Genomic DNA, 18,134 nt, shown 5'->3' with positions numbered 1-18,134 from the left:
GACAAATGGGGTTATTCTTTTATCTTTAAATCAGGACCATTAGAAGGACTCAAAATGATGAAGAGAATGCTTTTTAATTTAATTTAATTTAATTTAATTGCTAACTTTTATCACAAAATCACCACAAATTTGGTAGTAAAAGGTTAGGGTGCAGAAAAAAATGGAAGAGGGAAAAATATCATCAGTGTATCAAGCAAGGCTAACCAAAACAGCTTTAGTTAGACAATGACTTCTGCATGATTTGTATAGCTAGGTACTATCAGGGGAATGCCTTTATATGCTATTTCATTGGAGAATGAAAGTTACCATGGGTATTTCATCACTAATGCTCCATCAGGTTCTTGATCTTTTTCTTTTTCTTTTCTTTTTTTTTTTTTTTTTTTTAATTTGGCATGTTTCTGAAGGCTATTTTCTTAAAGTTTCTACTTCTGGCATCTGTTTTTCAGACACATCAGAGATGCAAATATTAAACAGCAATTGTAAATAGCATGTCATCTTTTCAAACCAAATCAGCCTCAATTTGAAATATATTAAAGGTCTGTAATACAGAAGTCCATTGAGAACAAAGAGACACACGTAGATATAATGTATATGTGGAGACTTCACCAAAGGGATCAAAACCAAACATAGGTAGCTGTTGTTACCTGTTACCTGTTGTTACCAATGGTAATGGAAAAGACATCTGGAAAAAAAAAAAGCAAAATTCAAACAATAAAATATGAAAATCCATATAATGTATCTGTATATTTATATAAACAAAAAAATAAGATATAAGCTAATGATAGAAAATGGGCTAAGTTATCTGAGTTTAAATAAATCTGGCTTAGTAGTTAGTAGGTTGAAGACTTTCTTTGTCAGGGTATTGTTGAAAGAAATGAACAATGTTTGACTGTTCTTGAGTGGAAATAATCATGATCATTTGTTAGTAAGATAAGCATCTTCTGATCTAGGCAGAATGAATTCCTTAAGAAGTTGCTCCTAGAACTCCATGAAAGGCACAATTTTCCTGGGAAAATATCTCAAGGCAGCAAGAAATTCATGTCAAAAACACAAAGTATCCTTGGACCCTCTGTTAGGCAGATATTGACAGGTAAATATTATAACTTTATAGGCTCAGGATATTTTAAAAAATCAAAACAAAAAACTTCAGCCAAGACCATTCTCCCTATTTCTAGTGGATTTTTACTTTTGTTTTTGTTTTAGCCAAAAAACTTGAAGCCCTATTCTTGGTACCTGCTTTGTGTTAGGACTGTGAAGTGTCTTGCACCAAACATAAACCAACCTAGGGAGAACGTTCAATAGGCAGACACTTTTAATATATCTTTAATAAATAGATTCCAATCTATACTCTCAAAATATAACTATTTTCATATTTATTAAACCCTTTAACTAGAAGGTCATTCCCTTGGGAAATTTATTAAGAATTTCCTCTTGGGGCACTTGGCTGTCTCAGATAGTAGAGCATGAGACCCTTGATCTCAGGGTGGTGAGTTGGGTGTAGAGCTTACATTAAATAAACAAAAAACAAAAATCTCTTCTTAATTTTTAAAACACTCTTGAGAAAGATAACTTGTCATCTCACAGCTCATATAAATTATCAAATAACTGAGGGAAAAGAAAAGAGCATTCATATGGCATTCAAGACAAACATTAACTACTTATAATTGCCCTTGCCTTCCTTTTTGATGCAAATGTGTATCAAATAATAATATAAATCATTATAACCATCAATGTCAGACTCTGGACTGTTTGCATGTCTTAGCTTACATTCCACATTCCTAGCGTGTAGGCATTATTTATTCCCATTCTAGATCTGAAGAAAATGAGGATTAGAGGTTAAATAACAGGTGATTCCTCCTTCTTCATGTATTTTCTGAACACTCTCTGAAGGTTACCACGTGGCAATAATCATACTATGATTTTTGGTTCACTTGACCAGAAAGATTATGCCCTAATGGCAGGAGCCATGTCTTATTCCTTTCTGCACCCAGAATACCTGGTAAGATACTTAAGATATAGTTGCTTCTCAAATATGCTAAAGTTACAGGATGGCTGGACGGAAAAAGTAGAAGGACTGAATACAAAAGATGGTTATAAGTCAACCAAGGTTGATGGTTAGAACATTGCTTTCTTTTTCCCTATGTTCTTTCTCTCTTTTTAAAAAGATTTTATTTATTTATTTTAGAGAGAGAGAGAATGCAAGCAGGGGAAAGGGTAGCGGGGGAGGAAGAGGGAAAGAATCCAAATAGACTCCCCGCTGAGTGCAGAGCTTGACACAAGGCTCCATCTCACAACCCTGAGACCATGACCTGAGCAGAAACCAGTAGCTGGAAACTTAACCAACTGAGTCACCCAGGTGCCCCTTCCCTGTGTTCTTTCTTAAATTTCTTATATTATATATTTCTTACAGTTGTTTATATCTGCTAAAAGTCAAACACTCCAAAGAGACTGCCTAGATTTCAGTCCTGCCTCTACTCCATGCTGTGCGAGCTTGGGCAAGTAACAACTTTTCTAAACCAATTTCCTCATTTATAAAATGAAGATAAGAGTAGTATCCACCTTTTGTTTTACTGAGAGGATTACATGTGATAATGGAAGCAAAGCTTTTAACACGATGCCTAGCCCACCAGGACTATTCTGATAATCAGAGCATCAAGGCCATGTTTCTCCAGTAGTATTCTTATGCTCCTAAATTTTTGCTTATTTCCTTTTCCTTTTCTATGATTAAAAGGCTCTCCTGTAAAAACAAAAACAAAAACAAAAAACTTCCTGATCCAGACTGAGAGTAAGTCAAAGTAAGTAAAGTGGAAAGGATGTAATTTTTGGTGATCAAATTAAGTTGATGTTTCAGGGGATGCCTGAGTGGCTCAGCTGTTGAGTGTCTGCCTTTGGCTCAGGGCATGATCCTGGAGTCTCTGGATGGAGTCCCACATCAGGCTCCCTGCATGGAGCATGCTTCTCCCTCTGCCTGTGTCTCTGCCTCTCTCTGTGTGTCTCTCATGAGTAAATAAATAAAGTCTTAAAAAAAAAAAAAGCTGATGTTTTAGGATAGGAGGTGCTATCACCTGTGACCCCACAGCAGCACTTGTCTCTTCTATTTCGCATTTGCCAAATCTGACCGTGTGTGTGCAAGATACCCATGTGCATAGGGAGCTACATTGGTAAACAAAGTAATCTCTGGCCAAAAGACTCATCATGATCTGTCTAATCACCGAGAAGACTAGCCTTCCCTCTAGTAAACCTAACAGAACCTAGGAGATTTTAGACTGAGGAAAATCTACCCAATAAACATGAAAACTAAGGCCAGACTACCTTTATGCGCTTCACAATTTGGTAGTAGTGAGAAGGTCTACCCACAGATGTTCTGAATATAGTCTTCAAATATGGTTACACCTGATACATTTTATTTCACAAAGAAAAAATGAGAAAACTCACTTTTACCTTATAAGGTCTAGGTAGATTGGGCTCTTGGTATCGCAGTTTTAGTATTCCTATCATTGACAATATACAGACCAAATAGAAACTACAAAATAAAGATAGTTTATCAGATTAGGTTTGTAGAGACAATAGCCATGGATGCCATAGTGACAAGTACTAGCACAGATACAAATGGAGAGGAGTGAAGATTAAGCATATTAAATAACAAAGGCAGTTGGCCCTCTTGGCCAGGCATACATGTCACTCTTGAGTATTCAAATACATTAACCAGAAGGTTGCTAAATATTGAGGCAGACATACTACAAGGAATAACTCACGTTAATGAGGGGATAACTCTGTCAGTCCACATTATAGCCACAGCATCTGCAAAAAAAATAAGAGCACACAAAAGGCAGTGTATTAAGAACCAGAAACTAATGATAAACCTTTAAAGATTATTTCTGAATAAAAGCAGAAAATTCAAAAGGAATTAAGAAAGTTAAATTTTGTTTAATTTCACTGCTTATTTTACACAGACCTAACACCATACACACATGTACATTTTAGCCGTATCACACTGTATCATAAATGCTTATCATCTCACACATTGTCACCAATAGACCAGAAACTTCACTTCCTGCGGGCAATTTCTTTTCTATAAAAACTAGCATTTCAAAAGTCTCAGAAATATTGTTTCAGTTTTCAATAAGACCTGTGAAATGGATGGTTGAATCGAAGATTGCATGCTTATTTTCTAAAACGAGTTTACAGAGTGCTAATAGTTGCAATCAGAGTCAAAAGAGCACAGTGCAATATTACTGACACAGGAATGAGCCTTACAAAGTCTCCACATCAGGATGCAAGTATTAGAAATATCAAATATTTCTATTTGAAATACTTAAGAGAAATTTAAAAATCAAACCTGTAGACAGAGAAAACAAATTATACATAGATTAAAATACTGATGACATTTGGTTGCTTGTCTAAACTATAGATCAGTGGCTTTCAATGGGAATTGATTTTGCTCCTCAGGGGTCATCTGGCAATATCTGGAGACATTTTTTTGATCGTCACAACGGAGGAGGTAGGAGGTTACTACTGGCATCTAGTGGGTAGAGGCCAAGGATGCTCCTAAACATCCAACAGTGCCAGGAAGCTGTCCATAACAAAAAATTATATGGTCTAAAATGTGTAGTGCTGAGATTGAGAAACCTCCTATTGACCAACTATTAGAGAATATTCTGATTTTCATACTCAAAAGTGAAGAGCTCTTATAAACACTCTTTCAGTATAAGTCAGTAAACACACACACAAAAAGGTGTTAATAAAGAAATGCATATCCATTGTTTATGAGACTCTGAGTCCAATTCCTATTACATAGATATAAGCTAAGACAGATCATTCAGATACAGAAAAATAGGTTCTCAGCTTTTCAATGGAGTGAGTACACCAAGATCTAGTATCTTTGGGAGTAGGTGTCTTCTACTGCTTTGCCCTGGTGCCAACATTGCCTCTAGGACATCAATGAAATGACTTATAACAGATAGTAAAGCCTTTTCAATATGACAAAATTAAATTATCATTAATGGTTCTTGTTCCTAAAAATCTTCATTTGTGAACCCATTTTAAACAGCCTTATTAAGTGCTGTTTTCACTTCTCTCTCTAGAACTACCCTACAATGTTGGGTCCTGTTTTAAAGTGTTTCCTGGGGGCACCTGGGTGGCTTAGTTGGTGAAGCATCCTCCTTCAGCTCAGGTCATGATCCTGGGATCCTGGGATTGAGCCCCACATCAGGCTCCCCATGGAGAGTCTGCTTCTTCTTCTCCCTCTGCCTCTCCCCCTGCTTGTGCTCTCTCACTCTCTCTGTCAAATGAATAAATAAAATCTTTTAAAACAATAATAAACTATTTCCTGTCTCACTTATTGTTCATTTCAAATAAGATATTATTGGCTGTTCCTCCTGGACACCCATACCTCCCCACATTTTCCATTTTCAAACACATTTCAGAAATACTTCTTTCCAGTAGTGAAGTCCTTATTCTCCTTTGATTTCCTGTCATGCATTCTACAAACCCAGTTGGTTATAATTAGATGAGGTTCTAGTTCAACTCCGCTATAATCTTTATCTCTATTCCACAAGTAATTTTTTTCTCTTTTTATTCTTTTCCTCATGGCATTTTTTTTTAAATATTTCTTTATATATGTTTTGGTAAAAAGTAAAATAAATAGCAGTGAAAAACATAAAGTAAAAACTAAACGTCTCTCTCCTTACCAACCCTTCATTCATGCACCCCAGATATAACTACTGTTACCCTCTTTTTGGATATTCTTTCAGAAATTTTCTAAGCATATATAAGCGTCCATGTTAGTTGTGTACATGTATGTGTGTTCAGACACTTGCTTTATTTTTAACTTTCCAATATATCTTGATCATATTATATCTATGCATCCATCTAATTATTTTAAATAATTCTCAATATTCCATTATATAATTAAATTATTTAGCAATTGGTGGATTTTCAAGTTTTTTTGTTATTGTTTTTTGTTTGTTTGTTTGTTTGTTTGTTTGTTTTTGCTAATATAAGATGTACTTTAATGGACATATTCTTCAGGTCTTAGTAGTTGTGCAGTTCTCTTCTTAAATTCTTAGAAGTGGGACTATGAGTCCAAAGGTGATACCTTCTTAAATAAGTAAGATATTACAAAATTACCCTCTCAAAATGATTACACCAACTCACTTGTAAGTGATTCTGACATTTCTGTTTTCCTCTCAAAATTTCTAACCACAAAAATAAATAAATAAATAAATAAATAAATAAATAAATAAATAAATAAATAAATAAATAAATTTCTAACCACATTTGGTTGGCTAGATACCTGCAGGCTATTTTTGGTCAGAGGAACCTCCTTAGCCTCTGCTCCCATGCAATTTATTTACTGTTTTAGATTCACTCTTACCATGCCAATATTCTCTAGTTTTAATGATAACATGGAACCCTCAGGAAGGTTCTACTAAATGGGAGCACTCTTGTCAGGAGTGTTTTAGCAGGACTTCGATAACATTGAAATCCTCAAGCTGAAAAAGGCAGGAACGAGGGTTTCCCACTATGACATTTCCACACACCTCATTCTAGAGGGACATCCTTCCAACTGGGTTACAAAGCTTATTCAAAATTAAGGCTATTTTTTTCTTCTAAGAGAAGAATCAGCAAAGAAACAGGTCAGAGCTCTAACATTGATACAGATAAAAACACTTCATGATTAATAGCACTGGTTCTTTTTCCACATAAACTACAGAATCTAATATGTATCACAGCTTGGTACAATTTTTTTCAATGTTCATCAAAGACTACGTAGCACCCAATTCACACCACATCTTAGATAATTCTATATTCTTTTGGAACTTTTCATGTCTTTTAAATATACCCATTTGATTGAAAACATTCACTCCTTAATCCTTAAATTTCTTTAATTTAGGAATTTATTTCCTTTGCTTATAATTTCTTTCTTTCACTGCATAAATTACACAGTTCATGCATTCATTAAAGAAAATTTGGGAAATCTAGAAAAGAATAAAGCAAAAACCACCCACAAGATCATTCCAGCATATCTTGACCATTAACTATGTACTTTCTGTTCCATTTATTTATTTTTAAACATTTTATTTATTCATGAGAGACACACAGAGAGGCAGAGACACTGGCAGAGGGAGAAGCAGGCTCCCTATAGGGAGCTTGATGTGGGACTCGATCCCAGGACCCCAGGATCACAACCTGAGCCAAAGGCAGATGCTCAACCACCGAGCCACCCAGGTACCCCTTACCTTCTGTTTTATATCGTAATAGATCCTGACTTTTCATCATTGTTACATTATAAACATTGTCTCTTTACTTTAAATATTCATAGCAACATGATCTTTGAAAAAGCTCAGAATGGCCTATTATATGGATCTCCATAAATTATTTCCTTCAACTCTACTAGATACTTTGGTGGTCCTTAATTTTTTGTCTTATATATAATGCTATGATGGTTGTTCTTATGCATATATTTTTTGTGTATAGCTCTGATTATTTTCTTATTTTAAATTCCTAATACAATAAAAGATGGATGTTTGAATTCAAGAGAATTATTTCAGAATCTAAACGAGGTCTGAGGATTATATGCCTAGAAGAGTAAGCATTAAAAACCAAATCACAAGCATTAGTCAAAACACTTCATGGGTCTTCCACACTGGTGGATCTTCCACACTGGTGGGTCTTCCACACATGTGGAACAATTGTGCCACTCATAGAATTGCTGCAACTATTAGGATGCACCAGATGAGATCATCATAATTTTTAACAGCCAGTATGACCAGAACACCGGCAGTCATTACACATGCCAGAATCAATGAACCATAAAGTCTGGGTCAGCTGATCAGCAGTCCTGACCACACCCATAATTAATTTTGTAAATTTATTCTTTACATAATCAAAGTAGTTAATAAATCACTAATTGTTCTTATCCAATTTAGCATTTTTTCCCCCACAGATGCTCAGAATCTTGATCATGTCTAGTTTACAATTCCCTAAGAGAGCTGGACCATTGTAAATCAACACTAATACCATGCATATGGCAGCTTCCTGCATGACACTAACACAAGAATGGAGGCAAAATGTGTTAGGACACTTACATTAAACCTCTCTTAGATTTACCTCCAGTGCTTCAAAGATTTACCGAAACAGTAATAGCTACTCAAAGATTAGTTCTAAAAAAAAAAAAAAAAAAAGATTATTTTTAATGGTACTGCATGCTAGTTTATCTCAGAAGTTTATTGCATATTTCCAATATGTTCAGGGCCACTTGGTCACCATAAATTTTAGAGTCATTTATAATAAACATTATATTATGCATTATTGCTATTAATTATACCCATCAATTCACTATTATCATCTATTCTTTTAACTGCTAATATTCCACAATTCAAGTTTATCATTCTTTATGTCACATAGAAGAACATTTTTTTAAAAGATTTTATTTCCTTATTTATTTGACAGAGAAAGAGAGAGAGAACTAGAACAAACAGCGGGGAGCTGCAGTGGGAGAGGGAGAAGCAGACCTTTCACCGAGCAAGGATCCCGACGTGGGGCTTGATCCTGGGTCCATGACCTGAGCCACCCAGGTACCCCTCACGTAGAAGAACATTTAGAAAATCAATATGGTAAAAGCTTTAATAGACTGATGAAAGTACAGATTACATAGTGTCAATACGGTGAGGGAAGATCACGAAAGGAATATAAATATTTTGAACTTAGTCTGCATCATATGTCAGCATTATAAGTATTTTTCCATATCACCAGGAATATGGTTTTCCATATTAGCTGCTTAACTAGAAAATTCTTTCCTAAGCCAAATCATACTCTTTGGCCTCTTCGTTATTTTTGAGAATTGCAAGTTGAGTCTCTATATAAAATAATTAAAAACAAACAGCAGTCTGCCCGTTAAAGTGATATTTACATGTGCTAAAATGACCAGAACTGTCCTTATTATTATTTATTGCCTTAGTCACTTGTATACAAACCTGAAGAGAGAATTTCCTTGGGTATCAGAACAGTCAGGTAGGAAATACTAACCTATAGATATATGATAGTCACCAGAGGTAATGCAGTAAATATGCATCTTGGAATCATCTTTCTGGGTTTCTTCAACTCCCCTATAACACATAAAACAGCAAAATCACGATGGGTAAAAATTATGTCTTAAATTTATCATTTTTTAAAGGATTTTATTTATTCATGAGAGACAGAGAGAGAGAGAGAGAGGCAGAGACACAGGCAGAGGGAGTAGCAGGCTCCATGCAGGGAGCCCGATGTGGGACTCGATCCCAGGTCTCCAGGATCAGGCCCTGGGCTGATGGCAGCGCTAAACCACTGAGCCACCCGAGCTGCCCTAAATTTATCTTTAATATTGCTTCATGCATTAACTATCAGTTGGAATTCCTGCAAAGCACCCAGGCCACCGCCACACTTATTCACACACATACACAAAACACAATGGTGAACTGCTACACAACTATCTCCTTTCTGAGCTCGGTGATAAGTGCAGAAAGGGGGGGAAATTTTCCTCATTTTTCTTCTAGATGGTAATATTTCTGAAGAAAATCACAAGAATGAATATCAAAGCTGAGTCCATGGGGCCCTGTACGGTTTGGAGCCTACCTGTGCCTTGTACCTCATCTATTAGGTACAAGGTAGTCTGGTAGTGGAATATGATAGTGAGCAAAAACAAACATGAAGCCTAACCTCAAGGGATCAAGGGCTTTGAGAACATATTATATGATAATTTGATGGTCCCCTTTGCTGTCTGTGTCAGAGGCTCATGGGCTTTTCTTCAGGTTCTCAAAAGTGTCATGACCTCTGTATCCATTCTCTCATGTGGAATGTTCTTTCCTTTCCTAGTTGCTAAGCTGGACCCTTACTCCTCTTTCAGATCTCAGCAAAATCATAACTTCTTCTGGGAACATAGGAGAGGAAGCTTTCCTTGGCTAGCAAAACTGTCCTAGTCTATGTACTTTCATAACATATATGAAGAGAGTACTTTCATAACATATATGAAGAGAGTAAAAGAATCAGTCATAAATTTTCTTTTCCTGTAGGCTCTTTGCCTTCCCTTTATGTCAGTATTAAGTGGAAAAAAGGAGAGAGGTCATGATTTAACATCATAGATAATGGACTTTCCAGAATAGTCTTATTTTCAAATATTATTCCATTTGTTATACCATTTTCCCCAATTTTGCCATTCTCTGAAAATTATCCCTGACATGAAGAATTGAACGTTATAGTTTTGTGTATAAAATGTGACCCTGTGCCCTGCCTACTGGTAATAGAACTGAGTCCAGATCTCTAGGACTCACTGACAGCCAGTCACCGTCAGCATACACAAAGATTCCTCGCAAGAATTTGAACTAAATGTCAACAAAACTGAGATAAAGAGGGAAAAGGCAACATAGCAGTAGCAGAAAAGAAAGGGGGCTGATAAATCTAGTTTTTAAGTCTCAGAGCTTGCCTAACTCCTGATGCTCCTGAAGATCAGTAACTCTGGTCTTCCTTGAAAGACGGCATTATTCTTCCAGCAAGTTCTTCTTTTATTGTTTAAGCCGATGTGTGTGGTTTCTGTTACTTAATGCCTAGTCCCTCTGATGAATAAATATCTGTCCTTTGACATATGTCAAATCTGTTTCATTTGCATCTGCCCAGAAGTAGAATGTAATGTCCATGGTGTACACCCATATGAGCTGATTAAGCACTCGAAGAGTAAAGAATTAGAGTGTTCTCAGTTAAATGATGCCTCAACCATTTACTAGTTGTGGGCTTCTGGACAATTTATTAACTGTTAAGGTTTCAATTTCCTTACCTGTATATTGGGGAGAATGGAAAATATAGGGACAATAAAATTCCAATCAAATGCCTAGCACTTCGTAAGTTAGTCATAAAGATGGTTATTAGTCAAAGGTTTTGAACAAGCATAAAGGCAACTTTCAGGATTAACTATACTTTCCTCTGGGCCTTTTACTCTTTCTTATTATGTGTTAGATTTATAGAGAGAGGATAAGAAATATAATATAACATAACATAATTCAAGGTTATAATGGCCAGACCGTGAATATCCTTGGTCTTGAACTTAGAAGATAGATGTTCCTACAATATGTTAAGTCAGCTGCCTACATACCAACGTTTTACAGGCAAAAGTGTTACTTAGAACTTAGCTGTACTTAAAGTTTATTAAGTAAATTAACAATCCTAGCATACGCTGAAATTCCTCCGGCTTTTTTCACTGCCAGCTGCTTGTGAAGAGTTCTATAATAGTTTATAGGTTAGTAAATTTTGTGAATCTATTTTCAGCAGAGAAAAATTATCTAGCAGTGAAACATCTCTGGCAACGGAACAAGATGAATGAAACAGAAGTCAGAGATATCTCTTCTATCCTTCTAAGAGAGACCAACGAAGTGAGAGAGAGAAAGGGGGAGTTGAGCTAATTCTTCTAGCCTCTCAAATTGCACTGGCACATTTAATCACAAACTGCTTAAAAGAGTAACTTCATCTCATGGCTTTCTTTTGTCAATGCTTCACTTTTTAACTCAATGCAGACTGACTTTCCTCTCATGTCCAAAGTTCACCAATGACTTCTTACTTAGTGAAATGGCTTCTGCTCAATCCTCACACTCCTCAACTTCTGAAGCACTTCACCATGTTGATTACACCCTTTTTTTGGAACATAGGGTGATTTTTCTTTTATAATTCTCTCAACTTTGTCTGGCTTCTTCATTGCATCTTCTTTCTCCACCTACCCCCTAAAAGTTGGCCTACTCCAGTCATCTGTCTCTAACCTTATGCTATTTTATTCTACTTTTCTCTATATACTTGCCTTAGTAATCCTATCTTAACCAGTTCATCAGATGCAGACCATTTTGCAGTCACCCAAGATGACATAATGGGTCTTATATGTACCTGCATACTTCTGGTCTCCACGGCTTCACTCACATTATTTTACTGCTGGAATTTTCTGAGTTCAGTGAAAGTTGCCACTTTTTAGATAACACAACAAAAGGTGATCTTACCATCTACTGAATTCTCATAGTAATCACATTGTTCTTTTATTACCACTTGTTAAATACTATCATGCCATTGCTTATCAGGACAGAATTATACTGATTTTAAGTCAAAATGGCTGTTTTTCAGATGAAGGAGGAAAAAAAAGTAAGTCCAGAGAGGTAAAGATACTTGCCACAGCTCACAAGTCGCAGAGGTCAGACAAAATCGAGATATTGCTTTTTCCATTAAACTGTTAACCTCTTTAGAGTAAAGAATATATCTTACTCATTTTAAGGAACTATTATAGGGTTTCAAAAATATCAGTGTTTAAAACGATATTTGCTGACCAAATAATGTAATGCATAATGGACACATCAGTGACGGGGGGGTGGGGGCGCTAAATTTTTTTTAAACATTTTAAAAAAGATTTTTATTTATTTATTTGAAAGAGACAGAGAAAGAATGAGCAGAGGGGAGGGGTAAAGGGGCAGAGGGAGAGGAAGAAGCAAACTCCACTCCACCCTGAGCAGGGAACCTGATGAGGGACTCAATCCCAAGACCTTGGGATCGTGATCTGAGCCAAAGGCAGACGCTTAACCAACTGAGCTACCCAGGCACCCAGGGGGTCCTAAGATTAAAGGAAATATGTGTTTTAAGAGTAGAGCCTACTTCATGTCGAAATGTCAAGGAAAAGAACTGAAGTTGGAAAAAAATTAAATAAATGAATAGGGAAGATCCCTGAGGAGGTGAGAGGGAAAGAGTCGAGTTCAAGAGAAGAGACTAATTTCAAAAATGAAGAGAGAAATCTTTTGTCTTGACATTGAAGGGAAAATATTAAATCTGGCCTCTGGACAATTATATTTACGATTCTCTTCTCTTTAAAAGTACTTCAGAGCATAAATGTGTCACAACCATTCACAAGACAAACATAATCTGGCATTGGATCATTCCTGGAGAATACACCCACAACCTCAGAATTCATCCATTGACAGAAAGGAAACCAGATTAACATGGAGATCTCATATCTCTGGTCCCAGAAAAGAAAGCTGAATAAAAGAAGTCATTCAATAAAACAAGCACTTTTGAATGAATGGGGGAAAACATTAAGACTGGGTGGTAAGTACAAGACTGCCATATTCTGACTCAATTTAGAAAGTAAGAAAGAAGAATAAACACTGAATCATCATGTACTTAAAATAAAATTCAAAATATAAAAAAATGATGTACATTGCACATTGCTTGCAATGTCATGACTTGAGATTTTCTTCCTCAATGAATTGTTAATTATCAGCCATAAATGTAAAACATCCCCCGCCTGAAAAAGCAAAATATCCTTGGAAAACAGCTTCTATAAACTGGGAGGCTTCAGGAAACTCAGTATCAAAAGAGTCCTGAAAGTTTTCTACATTCTCCTTCCTTCCTCTCACCAGCAGCACCACTCCACTCAGGGAAATAAGGCCGAGTATGGCCATTTTCAGCACTAGGCTGGCTGTCTGAAGCCAAGTCACCTCTTTCACACCACAAGAATTCAGAATTCCCACAGTCCACAATATGGCTAATGCCAGACATTTCTTTGGCAGCTTTGGAACAAAGCAGATGGGATAAAAAAGGCTCGATGCTGTACACAGCGAGGAGTAGGGCTTGGCTGGCAGCTAACCCTGGCCCCAGAAACAAAGCTGTCCAGAGATTCAGGAAAGAGATCAAGTTGCCAAAACATCTTTTGAGAAAATAGTAGTGAGCTCCACTGCGTGGGAAGGTGATACCTATCTCTGCTGAGCAAAGTGGTCATCATGGACAACAGGGCACAGACAGGCCAAATACACAGGGAGAGCCCCACATTCATGCAAGTCTTTCAATACCCCTTTTGGGGCCACAAAAATTCCTACACCAATTATATTAACAATTAAAAACCTTGTGCCCAAGCAATATCCAAACATTCTTTGAAGTTGTATCTTCTTTATCCACTGTAATTATTTTTTAAAAAATATAAAAATATATATAAATTATAATTTCTGAATTTTTCTGCCCAAGTTGCTGAAAAGGATGTTCATGGACTCTCAGAAATAAAACAGTGCTTTCCTTTTTGTTCCACTTTGTTAAATATAGCCTATTTTCAATCATTAACAAAATATATGTGATGCATCCAAGCAAAATAATGTAAAGTTACTTGGAAGGGTTCAGTTTCACTTGTTTCTTAATTATTATCAAAATAATACATTCAGATGGAAAAAGGAATTTCATAAAACAGTATTACAACAAAAAACAGGAGTTTCTTACTCTAATTTCATTCCTTTCCAAATACATTTCCAGTTCTTTTCTCTGGAAACAACCATTTATGTGTGGTTTTAGTTATTTTCGATAGTTGCCTCCATAACTCTAAATAATATGGGAAGACTTTTAATACTAAATATCTCAACTTTAAAAATCATCTATTGACTTCCTCCCATAAATACTGAGGAGTAACTCACTTACTTTCCTCTTACTTAACCTATGCCTTTTTCCTACCATTTTTTACCATTAAGCTCTCAAGAAACAAAGTATTTACCTTTCATCAGGCTCATGGAAACCAATTAATACAGTGAGAGAGTGAAAAACCCTGCAACATAAGACTGTCCCTTAACCAGCCATCATTCTGGTAGCCTGGGTCATACACAGGAAGATGTGAACCTGAAGTATAGGAGAAAGCCTAACCCCACAGATGGAGGGAAGGAAGTTTCTGAACATCTGAGCAAGGCCTGGACCTTGGTAGTTCTTTGTTGGCTTTACAACACAAAGCATTGTTCTGAGTATCTGCAAAGCCCTATAAGCTTGAGGCATACCCCCAGCCTTGGAAGTATATTATTTTCAAATTATCCTCTAAGAGTGAATAAAAAGGAAATTGTTTATGTTTTCTTTCTTTTCTTTTCTTTTTTTTTTTTTTTTTTTTGGCTATAGCTATTTTCTGGCAGATTGCATTCAAGAAAAGCCACTGAAAATACTGTATACCTCTCAATAAATATGACAACGTCCTCTCCCCAATGAAACCATACCTCTCATCCCATCCCAGAAAGCAAAGACCTGGGAGTAGGGAAGGAGACCAGAAAGCTCACCTTAAGATAGAAACAAAGTATGAGAAGTAAACCAGACATAGAGAGACAAGTACTGCATGATTTCACCTATATGAGGCATCTAAAATAGTCACATTTATCAAATCAAAGACTGGAAAGGTGGTTACCATGGGATGAGGGGGAAAAGGGAAGTTATTAATCAACAGTCATAACGTTTAAGCTAAATAAAATGACTACTGTAAAGGTCTGCTGTACCATAGTATACCTATGGTCAACAATAATGCACACTGAAAATTTTTTAAGTGGATAGATCTCATGTTAATTGTTTTTATCATAATAAAATGTTTTTTAAAAGAGTAAAATATAATTTAACTTACGAAAAAAAATTAGAAATAGGAGGGAGAGTTAGCCAATGTCCTGCCCATTAATCTCCCACCTACTTGTTGCTTTCAGGAGAGACAATAAGAGAATCCATTACCCATGCCCTGAATCTTGCAGCAGGAAAATAAGACAAGAGGAAGAACTATGGCCTCCAAATAAGAGTATGGTAGCTTTTCGGTGTGTCACTTTGGCTAGCCTGAACTACATTTGACAAATTTCTCAGTTAGAATGGACCACAAGGACGATTCTTGTGTGAGAGTTAAAGTACACAAGTGCAACAGCAGTTATTTTGGTAGTTCCATTGACAAGTTGTTTTGGTAGTTCCTTGACCAAACTTTAGTCAGGCTCCATTGAGCACTCTTCTCAACTAAGCTGCATCCCTGGCCTGTTCAGTACCAGTTTAGCAAGAACACCCACACCCTTGATATGTAATCAAGTTCCTCTTAGTAATTTCCATCCACTGACCTTCTCACTCTGCCCATTGGCTGTACATCCTTAGATATCTTTGCTACATTTGGGATTAGGCTCAGTTCTAGACTGAAGTCTCTCTTTTCTCTACTACAGTAGCTCAAATAAAATCTGTCCTGCCATTTTTAACAAGTGTTCTGTGCAATTTTTCTGTCATACATCGTCTTGTATACAATGGCCTACCTCTTTGCTGTAATTATCATGTATCTGCTGGCTTACTTCACTGGTATGATGTGGTGACCAAGGCTTCAAGTGCTCCACCTTCACCAAGATCTTTCAGCTTCACCAACTTCAGGGTCTAGTGTATGTTTAGCTCTGTGATGAAGGACCCCAACTTCTGTAATGTAGCCACACTATCAAGTTTAGTGATAATGAGAACTGACACAGATTTCAGTTCATTCTCTTGGGCTCCAAGAAAATGCCTGTAGGTTCCAGCCTGTTCTTGTTCTTCCCTACTTTCACACCTGTCATTCTTTCTGGATTCCTTGAACTTCAACTTCCCAGCAGGAGACTTGAAGGCAATAGCCCTAACAGAGACAAATTAATCAGCTCCCACAACTACATAATGTCAAATCTTTATAACAAACAAATTCTTGTAATTATAAAGGTGTGTAATTAGGGAGAGATTCAGATATAGATATAATGATAAATAGAAATATATGTAGATATTGTTACAGATGTAGATACAGATATAGATAAATAGACAAAGATACAGATACAAATTTCCTAATGGTTCTGCTGCTCCAACTGATACAGAAAGCAAAAGGCTATGCCATCTCATGCATCCCTGGAGTCCTGAGTATTCAGATATGTCTATGATTCTGAAAATGTAGAATTTGAAACTGGAGACTTGGTTGAGGTATCAGTCCCCATTTTGGCTTTCTCAAGACTATCAGAGATTCTTCAAACTCAGGGAAAGCACTCTTTAAACAGTTCCCCTGGTCTGAGGGGCATATACTTGAAAATTCTATGTGAAACTACTGCATCAAAAGGGAAAATATGCAAAAATCATCCAATATTAGGTTCCCTGACATAGCTCCTGCAATGCCTGAAGGAATATCTTCCACACAGCATATATATAGATGAGCTAAGCTCAGCCATTGGACAGAAACTCTAAAAGGCTAAACAAGAAAATGCCATGCCAGTGCCTTCTTACACATAACTTAAGAAACAGAAGACTGGGAATGTGGAGGAGACATTTTGAAGGACATCAAATTTTACAGTGACATGCCACTCTCAAGGGTTTGCAGTGTTATTGTTTTTTATATTTTTTTCTTTTTCTATAATTGATCTACTAGGAAAAGATCTGTCATGATGGCAGATCGAAAAGTGTCAGTCTTATTGAGTGTATACCATCAACTCAATTGTACAGATATGCAAAAAAAGGCTTATAGAAGTTCAGGAATGTATCCAATTCATGTGCCTCTAATTCCATCTTATTCCAGAGTTCATGATCTTAATGTCTAAACTCTACTTTTTTGTAGCCCTGACTTAAAAATAACTTTGACAGCTCCAATGGCAGATGGAGGATCCCCACTTGTCTGCTTTTCAATAAAAAGCAAGAAAACACTGGAAAATTTGCCAAAATAAACCTTTTCTTTACTTTAGAAATTAATATAAGACTTGTAACAATTTGAGGAGAATTTATTCAAGAAAAATGTCTGAATTTTGTGGGTTTTTTAGCTTGTCTACTCCAATCCTCCTTCTCTCAGCTCTAAAGCAGCCTTGAAAACCAGCAGCCCTGATATCATGGTAGCTGTGAAAACTCCCAGTACCGCAGGGACAGACCAAGAGCCCCTCGAAGAGTACCGTCTCCAGCGCATTCTTCTCAAATATCTCCTATCTTTGAAAAAGCCCCATTTGCAGGGCTTAGACATTACTCAGAGCTTGCTCTGGGAAAATCCCTATCTGTAGGGCATTTGTCTGAAATAGTCAACTGCAATTGATTAACACAACAGCTGCCTACAGCAGCAATGCCACTTTAGTGAAAAAAATCCCAGCCTAAAATTTAAAAGGCAGATCTGGAGGATGAAACATCCCGAAGGGCCTTTGAAAAGTGTTCACATGTCCCTGAGTAACCAGGAAGCCATGTACATGTTGAGGCTATCCAAAGCCGGGGAAGGACCTGATAGGGCCCCAATCCCTTACCTCTGGCTGACTTTGAGGCTGTACAAACAAGAAATGAACCCCAAGGCAGACTGGTAAATTGCCTTAGCCTCAACACACACACACAGAGCTCCTTGGCAAAGA

General features: G+C 36.7%; 1 protein-coding gene across 1 annotated transcript; it reads right to left on the bottom strand.

The window, feature by feature from the left end:
• Nucleotides 1-2,680: 2,680 nt before the first annotated feature.
• On the bottom strand, nt 2,681-17,707 carry SLC7A13 (solute carrier family 7 member 13). Its single transcript, XM_072803782.1, is given in 10 exon segments — nt 2,681-2,737; nt 3,436-3,504; nt 3,507-3,550; nt 3,553-3,801; nt 8,979-9,112; nt 13,279-13,595; nt 13,597-13,768; nt 13,770-13,838; nt 13,840-13,952; nt 17,660-17,707. Coding segments are annotated over 10 exon segments (1,272 nt in total).
• Nucleotides 17,708-18,134: the final 427 nt, after the last annotated feature.

This window comes from Canis lupus, chromosome 28, assembly GCF_048164855.1.
Source record: "Canis lupus baileyi chromosome 28, mCanLup2.hap1, whole genome shotgun sequence".
NCBI classification, from domain to species: Eukaryota; Metazoa; Chordata; class Mammalia; order Carnivora; family Canidae; genus Canis; species Canis lupus.
This window is presented reverse-complemented; position numbering and strand designations above follow the sequence as displayed.